General features: G+C 34.4%; 1 protein-coding gene across 1 annotated transcript; it reads left to right on the top strand.

Moving 5' to 3' along the window:
* The first annotated feature begins 8,151 nt into the window (after window positions 1-8,151).
* LOC143562198 (dihydroceramide fatty acyl 2-hydroxylase FAH2-like) lies at window positions 8,152-12,006 on the top strand. The gene is made up of 7 exons (XM_077050083.1): window positions 8,152-8,167; window positions 9,191-9,249; window positions 9,398-9,490; window positions 10,384-10,580; window positions 10,682-10,787; window positions 11,239-11,385; window positions 11,790-12,006. The coding sequence occupies exons 2-7, from the start codon at window positions 9,199-9,201 to the stop codon at window positions 11,913-11,915; spliced, it is 720 nt and encodes a 239-aa protein (XP_076906198.1). The 5' UTR covers window positions 8,152-8,167; window positions 9,191-9,198; the 3' UTR covers window positions 11,916-12,006.
* The last annotated feature ends 90 nt before the right edge of the window (window positions 12,007-12,096 follow it).

Below are 12,096 nucleotides of genomic sequence, written 5' to 3'. Positions count from 1 at the left end.
AAGTCGGGAGACGGAGGTGGTATTTGACTCAAGTTTTGGTCAATTTCTGTGGTATACACGTCATCTTGACCAAAAGACATATCCGAACGGTAACAACTTCCACATGGATTCAACTTTTATTTTATATATATATATTTTTTTTGAAGAAATAAGGAAGATTTTTTAAAAGGTGTTGAGAGACATGAGAAAGATTTTTTAAAGGTTGTAGAGAGAAGAAAAGATGGTGGGGTAATCTTTAAAGATTGAAATTGTTTAAATAGGTAAAATATAAAATTAAAATGACTTTTTTTAAAACCCCAAACGGTCACAAGATTTTTCCCCTTTGCCAAAGCTCCAAGGGCTCTTTTATCGGCCCTCCTTCACTTGACAACATTGTGGTGTTTGTGACCATCGTGGCAGCGAGCTACTAGCTAGCGCCCTGGATAGCGAGCCACAACAGATATTCTAACAACTAAAACTTAGGATATGCGTCATGGAAAAGGCCGAAAAGGATAGCCACTTTCTTACTAGTTGGAAGTGGGCCATTTGAACTTCAAGTACATTTGATGGTGATTATCATCAAGTGGGCCCGTAAGCCCAACTCATTGGTGTGTGGTAGAGGTGTACAAAACCGGTTTTAAACTCAAACCGAACCGGTTTATAAACCAAACCGGTTTGGTTAACGGCTGGTCAAAACCGGTTTGACTCAAACCGGTCCGGTTTATAAACCGGTTTAGACACAAGATAGGCCGACCTGGTCACGTCGGTTCGGTTCAGTTTATAAACCGGTTTTAGCCGGTTTTAAACCGGTTTTTCTCAAACCGGTTTGGTTTTAAAACCGTTTTGGTAGATCTTAAGGGGAACCGGTCCTGAAACTGGCGGTTTGTGTCGGGTTGGGAACCAGTTTGGGTGAAACCGGTTTTAAACCCAAACCGGTTCGGTTCGGTTTGCCTAAAACCGGTTTTTTGTACACCTCTAGTGTGTGGGCACATGCACATCGCACATGACATGTGCTTCGGTGGATAGTGATTTAAAACTTCTCTTGGCCGTATTTGATTGGTTTAAGCTTTCACAGAATAGTGACGGTTGCACCGGTAACATGACTTAGGGGGTGTTTGGGAATTGGGATTGCTTATTTTCACCAACTTATAACTTATAAACTTTTTGAAAAGTAACAAGATATTTGGGATTGTTTATATTGTGAGAGAAAAAGTTTCATAAGTTACACTTTTGTAACTTATTAACTTAATGAAAAGTTATAAGGAGGTAAAATAAGGAATCCCAAACACCCCCTTAGACTAATTTTGAGTAAACAAAGTTTCATAAATAGTTATTGTTGTAAGCCAAAATTTCCTCTTAAAATTTAATGTCATTAGGCTTTACATGAAACATTTAGTTATGGCTAATACTTGGCTAAAGTACTTGATTAACCGTAAAGTTATGCACTAACCATAAAAAAGAAAAGAAAAGCCGAATTGGTTAACAAGTATTGATCACGCATGTAACATGTACATTGCTCAATTCATGAATCGACGAACTCATTGCATACACAAGACAATAATTTGCTGCAATTAAGTTGTTTTGGGATTTTTGTTTTTCCATGTAGTCCTTATGCTTCTATAGTTCTACTGCTATAAAATCTTCAGTTTTTTATATACCAACTATTTTAGCTTTTAAATAGTTCAATAGGTCATTTTAATAATCATCGCTATGTACCTGCATAACATACGTTTAATCAAGCCTATTATCATAACAATCAATTTGGAAAATAAATTTAATAAAATAATTCTTCATTCGAGCACCTAAAAACGTGCGTACCATGTGGCTAATCGTCATCCGGGCCCAGATAAATATCAAGAATATAAAATGATTATGCTGTTGGTGATAATTTGGTATAGTCATGGTGTGGGACCCACGACCCGCAGAAAGAACACCATGTAGACCTCCCACATATGCTTCCTCTTGTAAAGGACCTGCATGACAAATGATTGTTGATAAAGAAATGTTTTCGAAACCTCAAAATAGCTTAACTTTGTGAAAATAAAATAAAGTAATAAACCTTTAGATATTAATCTCAGGAATGTTAAATGGCTCGTGTTCACGGGTCAAACCCAAAAACTTTAAGCCAAGCTTAAAAATCATGTCAGAGAGTATCATACATATGGACACGAACATGACACGCGTTTTGCATATTAATGCTCCAAAATTACAAATTTACAAAAAGAAAATACAAATGTATATAAAATAACTACATTTAAGCTAATATTTTCAGTTTTAGCAAAAAGTACCCAATCTATTTGTCATAAAACACATCTTACAAAACAAATACAAACTAAACAGGTCAACCTGCAAACCAACCACGTCAACCTGAGCATGACCCGTTTAGCTAAACATATCCACAGGTTCGACTCAAAAACAACCCAAACATGTTTAGACTAAACCCGCAAACTTGTATCATGCGAGAAATTCAACCCCCTAAAACGCTGGCATTATTTTATAAAATTATTTTTGCTTTCACCTGAAACTTCATCATCAGCCTGAGCACCAGCAACACTGATGCAACAATACAACGATTGATCATCGATTTTTAGCTGTTGATATGCAAGGTATACATCCTCAACAGTGGCAGCTTCATATAGCATTGGCATATCTTTAATGCATGAAATATCCTGAAAAAAATTCATGCCAGAAATGGTATAATTTCATGTGTTTTTGACTTTAAAGGGTAAAACGGTCGATTCATAAACGTCATAAAACTGTCTACTTAATCTAATATTACCTTCCTATGGACCGAAGCAGCCTGCAAATGGGCTATCAACCCGAGCCAGTAAGCATTTTATTTAGTTTCAGCTTCGTGTTTCATCAGCAGGGTCGTAACTGAATCTATGATTGTTGCGTCGACACGGTGTTGGGTTTCAGTGGTGATCAGTTAAAATTTTGTTTATTAAATCCGGTTCAATAAACGTGACAAATAATAATTAATTACATTAATTAATATACGCAGCTGAAAATATATGTTAATTAGCACCGAAAACAAAACCCGACAGGATCCGGCTACAAACAATATGAGTACGAGTCAAAACATTAAATATAAACTAACAATATATTTAAGTTTACCTCAGATAATAATTAACCGGTTGAGACACCGAAGGCTAACGAACCGAGCTAGGTGACACAACGAGATCCAACGACCAACGGTGCGGTGCACGACGGAAACCCGGCAGCGGTGGTGGTGTGCGGCAGCGGCTGGAGGCGCGGTCGGCGGTGGCAGACAGCGACTGGTCAGCGGCGGCACCGGCAGACAGCAGCGGACAGGCGGCGGCGGTGGAGCAGGTGGCCGGCAACTAGAGTGGAGGAAGAAGGAGACGACTTGTCCGGTTCAGCTAATCTAATTAGTTATAAACCTAATGGGTCAATAAGTCCATGTCTTGCTCCAAAGCCCGTTTCATGTAATTTTATCTCGTTAAAGTGTCTAACCCGGTTAACTAACTTAAGCGGGTTTATAATTCGTTACCTCACGGTGTAACTCTCACGGGTCATAACCCGGTTCACCGTATTGACTTACCTGAACCGGTCCATAATTCCAACACACACGGTACATGTCGATGTTAATGCTACATTCTTTTACCATAAATGTAAATTGAAAAGCGATGTGATTTTCTTGTTTAAATTTTCTTTTAAAAAGAGCTGTAATTGCGCTACAGTTTATTAACATTCCAAATCTCGAATGTTTATTAAAACTAACAAATTTATTAACATTAACAAAAGTATTTAACCAAAGGCATTTATTTGAGTTAATCTATATATACATCAGTTAATTATATGTAAAATCCCAAGGCCTCTAAGCAGATTCAGATTCGACTCTAAAAAGAACTTATAACTTCTCTGGTAACAAACTAAGTGTTCAAAATTATAGTGCAAGTTAAAAGAAAAACAAAGTATCAAAACTAAATAAAAACCTCAAGTTAAATTCTTAAAAGGAGTAGAAACGTAGTGGGTCTACAACCCAACTTCATAAACATCTTTTAGGTTAAGGTGCAGGTCATCCAAGCCTTATTATTGTTCAAACATGAACAGTAGAGTTTCCGCTTGAAACCGACTTGAAGCGTAGGTTCGGACCAGTTTGCAATTCTTTTCATCAAGACCAGTTGAGAAACCGGTATTAAACCGAACACGTTTGTACTCAACCCGGTTCTGACTTTTTTTAACCAACCCGAACTAATTTCAAACTGGATTTAATTTTTTAATTAATTGTATTCATGAGATTGTAAGTTTAAACATAATATGAGAGGGTTCTCACTTACAATCATGTGTAAGATCATTGCGGCGTCACAATATTAATCACAAACCATTCAATAGAAGTTAAAAGTAATGATCATAATTTTCATATACACATAGAGATGACATAATGATCATATTATACAAATTTGTTTAAAAGGATAATAATTTTGAGTTCATGAATGATACCAGCAAATGCCAGGTTCATCACTCGAGAAAGAGGGATGCTCCCAAGTCCTACCAGAGCCACCCACAGTACTAAAGCCAAGAAGGCCTGGTTATTTGCCAGGTCACTTTTATAACTATTTATTTATTATTAGTACACTACTGTATTTGTATACTATTACCAAACACACATCCAACAGCTTTTAGAGTTTCTAAAAAATTCCAACATGTTGAAAATTGATGCTTACCAGATGGACCGCCTTGGTACCCAAGACACACATAGCTACCGCGAAGCCTGTCATCAAGCCTGTCAAGAGGGTAATCAAATCCAAACTTGTATCAACAATAAGTGTCATTTTTAAAGCAAACTTTGCTGTAACCTTTGTTTTATCAAAAAGTAGTTGACTTGAACAGAGTATAACATAGATACGAGCCTAACATACTTTGTATTGTTAATCGTTGCATTCACCTACTAAATTCTGTTACCCTTGTTATAACAGAGATGGTCTCTAGTGATAGACCGCACGTCTTAAAATTAGAGCGTCTTAAAGTGGGGGTAACTCTATACCACAAAGAATTTGCTTATAATAATATATAATCAAATCGTATATTCATATTACCAACTGTTGTTATCACTTTGTAAGCCACCATTGTATATTTATAAATAATTATGCAAATTATTTGTCCTCTTTACCACCACTCCTTCTGGAAAGTTACAAGCATGTAAATCAGGGGCGGATCTAGTGTTGAGCCAGGGGAGCGTAGGCACTCACTCAAATCTCTAGTTTATGTTATAAACTTCTAATGTATTAAACAAAACGACCCATGTGTCCCATCCTTTTTATTTTCAGTGCCCCAAACCTAACCTTTTAAGCTCTACTTTATTTTGTTTTGACAAATAACAACTAAGCCCGCATTGTTTTATTGTCAAACCACATCGTAAATTGAAAATTTGGAATGTGCAAGTTATACAGATAAAAAGGTTTTCACATCTAATTAGGTATATGCCGTCCATAATTTTTTGTGATTTCAGTTTCTTGTTTTTCTTTTGAAATACGAGATACGCACATCAATTGTTTATATATATTTTTTTATTTTGATTTCTGTTGTTTTCGATTTGATTGTTTACGTGTTTCTTGAAATTCAAAAGGCGTGAGATTTTTGTTGTCATTTGAGGAACGATGATTTGGGTTCTAGGTTTCTAAAATATTCTAGCTAATTTAGAGTCTAATATGATTGTTATTGCAATTAGACCAAAATATGAAGTTATTCAGAGTATCATTTTAATGATTAATAATTCTACACTAGTACGTGTTATGAATGAGACTATAATTAACCGTTTTTAAAAGATAGAATCACGTAAATGTCAATTGTGATATGTATTTTGTTTATTATGTTAAATGAAATTTGTTCTTAAAATTTATATACATGGTTTATTTAATGTAACTTTGTTACCCGTCCCATTTGGTTTGAGCCGATCCATCTTGGGTTGACCCGTTTTGGTTTGACCAGATTCGTTATAGGTTAGCTTTTTTTGGCACCCGCTGACTAAAGTTTCTGTATCCGCCATAAACATTAAGAACACATGTATCCAAGACAAATAAAAGAAAATATGAAACAAAAGCGGTTCCAACAGAAACCGTTAGACATCTGTAGACTCAAACCGGCTTGAGCCCAGAAGCCGGTTTGTGCACCTCTAACAGCATTAGCGTTTTATATAATTATGATAAGATAGCATAGTTACGGTACCTTGCCAGCTTTTAGGTTCAGCAGTTATAGTAAGAGTAGTGATCGTGCATCCTTCTCTTCCCGAATCACTATGATCCAACTCAATGGAGGCTACAACTTTGCGAATTTACATATAATTAGCAAAATATTTGCACAAAAAAAAAATAATAAAATACTTTAAGATACGCATGTACAGTTGTACACTACCTTATATCTTGAGTTAATGCGAAAATGCAAAGCCGAAAGGAATATTCTTTTCATAAGAGCATTACACAAATCGCCATAGGTCTGGACTTGTGCAAACGAGCCAAGCCGCTCGTGTGCTACTCAAGGCCGGCTCACTAAAAGTTCGAAACGAGCTCAAGCCTAAATATAAGCGTGTTTAATAAATGAGCATGAGCCCAAGCTTCACTTATCAAGCTCAAGTTGGTTAGCAAGCCTAAGCAAACTTACTATTTATAAAAACTTTATTTAATATACTAAATATATATTTATATAATAATTAATTGTTTACATAAAATTATGATAAAAACACTTAAATAATATATACTATGCTATATATGATCATTATAATTAAAATATTTAAAAAAATTAAAAAATATGTATATATATAAGTTAATTAATAAATAATAAGCTAATCGAGCTTGACCCTAAAAAAAACTTGTTTAATAAACAAGCCCGAGCTTCAGTTATCGAGCCAAAACAAGCCTATTACTCGTATAAATTTTATTTCATGTTTTAAACATATATTATATTATAGATAAAAGATAGAATATAATAATCTTTATCGTACAAAAACGTACGCGACTTCCACAACCTTTGATCTAAACCCCAAATCACAAATACGCCCTAGAGATCTCCACCGCCACCGATCCACCACTCCGCCAAGCCGTCTCCATCGCCACATGTCCGCCAAATAATCCTAAGCCCAAATGCTTCACAAATTCTAGCAAAACCTTAGGATCCGCCAATAAAATCTTGGGCTCCTGGGAACCAATTTTCTTAGGGTCTCACTACGTTCGATTATAATGTCGTCATATGCTCCATATTTCTTTCCACACCATGCTATATTTGAGGCTTTTTGTTAATTTGTACTTATTACAAGAACTCTTAAAAGGACATTCCTTTACTGTACTTGTCATCAAGTACGCAAGTCGTCTAGTGGGCTCGTTGATTTGTTGCTTCATAACTTGAAATCACAACAACAAATCTTTTCTTTTAAAGGTTTGGTTTTAGAAACTTATGTATACCTCAAAAAAAGTGAAGTCAACGGTGTAATAATAGCCTAATAGCATAAAAAAAAACTAATTGAATCACACAAAAAGTTTTGGAACCTTTTGGGCGCGTCATTTTCGTAAATCAAATATTTATGGGTATAGTATTAGGTGAGATTGCTTTAATTAGCTGAAACATGCATACTCGTTTACGAAATCATACTGGTAAATGGTAAACATTTTATTTTCATTTATTTTTTACTAAACAATCAACTATTTTACTTTTTTATATATTTAATTTCATTGGATAACTTGAATGGTAAAAGATGACAAGATACATTCGAAAAAGTAAATTTTTAACAAACTTACATACATATTTCACACTTAATGTTTAATTACCCGACAAATACATAACACGCAGATATACAACTATGGTTACCAACACCATCTCAAATCCATCTCATTTTACATCCACAACCGGAATATCACATGATACATGAGAATCTCAAATGATTCTTGTGAGATCCCTTTCATTATTATTATAATACTAAATTTTTAAAACTTAAACATGATTAACCACCCCAAACAACTAGTGTTGAGTGATGGAGTGTATGTATGCCAGGCTGGATACCGTTATATAACTAAACTAGTGGCCTGCCTACATATATTCATTCCACACCTCTTACTCATCGCCTTCATGTTCTTCATTTCAAACCTCAACAACAACAACACTCTCTTAAACTACAACTCATACATCATCCATTCTTAGATCTCTCTTCTCATCTCAATTCCTCTTTTCAAAGGTAATTATGCGTTGCCTTATTAGATCCGGTCTTGTTCTCACTACTTTTAGGGCTTTTTTTTCCGTCCGCATTGTTCCGTTTCCGTTATTATCTCTTCAATTTCTCAATTGTAGGTTAATTCTGGTGTATGTATGATAATTTATTGACGGATTTATGTTTTGAGGTGTTTGGAGTTGGAGATCTAAGTTTCTACTGTTGATTTGGGGGTTTTACTGTTTTAGGGCTTGTTTTATAATCTGAATCGTGTGATGTGATCTGTATATTTATATTTAGTTTCATGAGTGTGAAATTGATAATTGAAAATTCTAGATACTGGTATTGTTCTGCTTAATTTTGTGAATGAATATTTATTTAAATGATTTTTGAATTTTGAATCTGTAAAGCTGATTTGATTATGACTCTGTAAAGCTAATTTGATGACAGAAACTACTGTTAGTTATTATTGTATTGATGAAAAGTAAATTTTCTTTTTCTTTTTTCTTTTTTTTTTAACAAAACAAGGTTATGATTATGGTGTGGATAATAATTTGAGACAAAGCAAACCACCTTTTGACATTGTTATGCCTTCACGTATATAGTCAGTCATGAGATACATGCATTTGCGGTTGTGAATCGGTTTTTACTCCTATAAAACCTAAGTATTTTTATTCTATACATGAATCTATATTAGTTTAACTCATAAAAGTTCTTATGCACGAGTAAAAGTACATGTCTCATGGCTAAATGAGTGGAATGCCCAAGAAAATGATTATTACTGTGTTTTTCTCTGATATAGGACTATTCTAAACGATAGATACCAAGAGACAAGTAGTAAACAACACTTGGTGCATGTAATGAATGCATTAACTTGTGTATGAACTAATTTTGTTGTGCTTGTGGCCTTGTGCACAAATCATCATCCTTATCAAGGCTGTCAAAATAGTTTAGTAGCCCTGATTTTTACCTTTTTCCTTAACTCTTTGGTTCGATACGTGATTCTTTTTGAGTCATCTAATAGTTTTAATTGTTGCCTGAAATCTTTAGGTTTCAAGATGGTTGCACAAGAATTTACAGTGGATTTAGATAAGCCTCTTGTCTTCCAGGTGACATTTACTGTAATTATTCATTGTGTTGATCCGATCTGTATATTGCTTTATTTATATTTGTTAAAGGGTATGTTAAATATATAGCAAACAGTCAAACCTTGCATTTTAATTTGTTTATTGATTGCAAAAATCTTTGAATCTACAGGTTGGTCATCTTGGAGAAGCTTATCAAGAATGGGTTCACCAACCTATTGTTAGCAAGGAAGGCCCTCGGTTTTTTAAAAGCGACTTCTGGGAGGTACTTATTCTTTCTCTATCCTGTGTTAAACCCTTCCAATTTAACCATAATACGTATGTATCTATAAACGTCATTGCTAAATACTTAGTGCATTCCAACATAAATGCAAAGTCTATTTTGACATGCAATTCTTGAATATCAATCAGGGGTGGCTCTGTGGGTCCCACTGAACTTCTACCAGTTATTAAGTTCCTTTTTATAAGTAGGACAGTAGGACACTAGTAGTAGGGATATCTATGGTTCAGTGTGAATTTGCTCTAATGTAGAATTTTTCTGGCTCTGCCCCTGATATTTTCTAAATATATAAAATATCCCAAAGTAATGACAAAATAGAATAAACTTAGTGTTCCAGACTCAACGTTATCTATGTTTTGTAGTTATTACACATGGGTAAACAACACATGTGACAAAGTGGGCCCAAGCGCATCTCAAGTCGGGTTGGCCATTCCCAAAACACTTTTTGTTCATTTGTTGAAATTTTTAGAAACAATTGATTTCTTGAGTAAGATTTACAAAAATTATTTATTATGCTACAATAGTGATCTAATCTTTTGAATAGACTGATTATAGAAGTTGTATGCACTAAAATACACTTTTTGTTATAAGAGTAAAATGTTTGACTTCTTTTTTTTCTAATTGTTTGACTGGTTATAAGATTAGAATGCTGCATATTTAAGACGCACTAAAATACACTTTTTGTATAGACTGATTATAGAAGTTGTATGCACTAATACACTTTTTGTTATAAGAGTAAAATGTTTTTCTAATTGTTTGACTGGCTATAAGATTAGAATGCTGCATATTTAAGACGCCCACAAAAGAAATTGCTGCATTCATTTTGTATTAGGGAATTATTATAAGTATAGATACTGATTTATTCTTATATGTTACAGTTTCTTACCCTCAACCGTTGGTATTCAATTCCAATCATTTGGCTGCCCGTTGTGTGTTGGTTTACCGCCAAGTCGTTCAAGATGGGCCAGACGCCACCAAAGATAGCATTAATACTTGTTTTTGGTATTTTAATTTGGTCGCTCATGGAATACACACTGCACCGCTTCCTTTTTCACATTAAAACCAAGAGCTATTGGTGCGTTTCTAATTTATTATTACTTTGTTTCTTTTTGTGCACTGCACCGTATCTACATGGCTGCAGTTACTACTATTTATTTAATTATTGTTATATTTTAGGGGGAACACCCTTCATTATCTTCTTCATGGCTGTCATCACAAGCATCCTCAGGATGGATTACGCCTCGTTTTCCCTCCTACTGCAACCGCCGTTCTCTTGGTGCCGGTATGCTATAATTCAAGAATGCCATTAATCTTTATTTATAAACATTTCCCGGGCATTGTTCTTTATCTAAAAAAATGTCATTTTTGGTTGTTTAAGTATTAGCTTTTCATAATTGGAATTTGTCTTTTGTTGTTGGTATGTTATAATTCAAGAATGCCATTTTTTTTCTCTTTATCCATAGAAAAATCTGGGCACTGCCCTTTATCTTTGAAAGAAGTCTCATTTTTGGTTGTTTTAAGTGTTAATCAATTGGAATCTGTCATATGATTGTTACCACTTCAAACAACAAATCACATCCAAACACCATCTTCTATAGCCCGGTTATTACAATTGGTTGTCTGATTTTGATTATTCGAATTCACTTAATCACTTTCAAAACATGAATATGATCATCATGTGCATTTTAATGATTACTTGTGACAAAAGAGGTAATTATTTTCATGATCGGCAGTTATGGAAGATTCTAAACCTGATATCGACCCCTACCGTTGCTTCTGCTTTGTTTGCTGGTATTTTACTGGGTTATGTGATGTATGATTGCACCCATTATTACCTGCATAATGGTCAGCCAAGAAATGAAGTCTCGAAAAGTCTAAAGGTAAATCTAATTACTTCCTCTTATTATAAAATTGCAATAATTTATTTTTTGAAATGTTTATGGCTTATTTCTTTTTGACTAATGTTGAGCTAAAATTGACGTATTTATTCATTTACATGATTACAACGTTTTCGTGTTACTTCTTTTTTTAACCCAAAAGTCTAGTTAATACAAAGCATGAGCTTTCTTGCGATGGTATTGGTGGGATCCATGAGCTTTCTTGCGATGGGTTCTCACGATGGTAAAAAAACAAATGTGATCCGTCTTTTTAATCATAGATAAAAATACAGGTTGCATAACATATAGGGGTGTAAATGAGCCCATGATTGATTTCTTTGGGTTCAGGCAACTTTTTTTGACTTTTAGAATTGTGAACTTACAATGATGAGTCGGTTTTAATGCAGAAATATCACTTAAATCATCATTTCCGAATTCAAACCAAAGGATTTGGCATAACATCATCTCTCTGGGACAGCGTGTTTGGGACATTGCCTCAAACCAAATCACATGAGAAAGAAAGGCAGCAGTGATCAATCAAATCAAGACGTGATTGTGTGCTTATTAGGTTTGATCATTTATTAGCAGCATGTTAGCAATTGTTTTGAGAATGTGTGGTGAGATTGTTTTTTTTTAGCTTCATATTTTATAATCCATTTCTCATCAGGCTTGCAGTTTCAATTTCAATTTATTTATTGACTTATTGTAAATTTA

Source organism: Bidens hawaiensis, unplaced genomic scaffold (assembly GCF_021521415.1).
Source record: "Bidens hawaiensis isolate Kalapana, Puna unplaced genomic scaffold, B.hawaiensis_p1.1 tig00020919_1, whole genome shotgun sequence".
NCBI classification, from domain to species: domain Eukaryota; kingdom Viridiplantae; phylum Streptophyta; class Magnoliopsida; order Asterales; family Asteraceae; genus Bidens; species Bidens hawaiensis.
The sequence above is the reverse complement of the archived record's forward strand: the minus strand, read 5'-3'. Positions and strand labels throughout refer to the sequence as shown.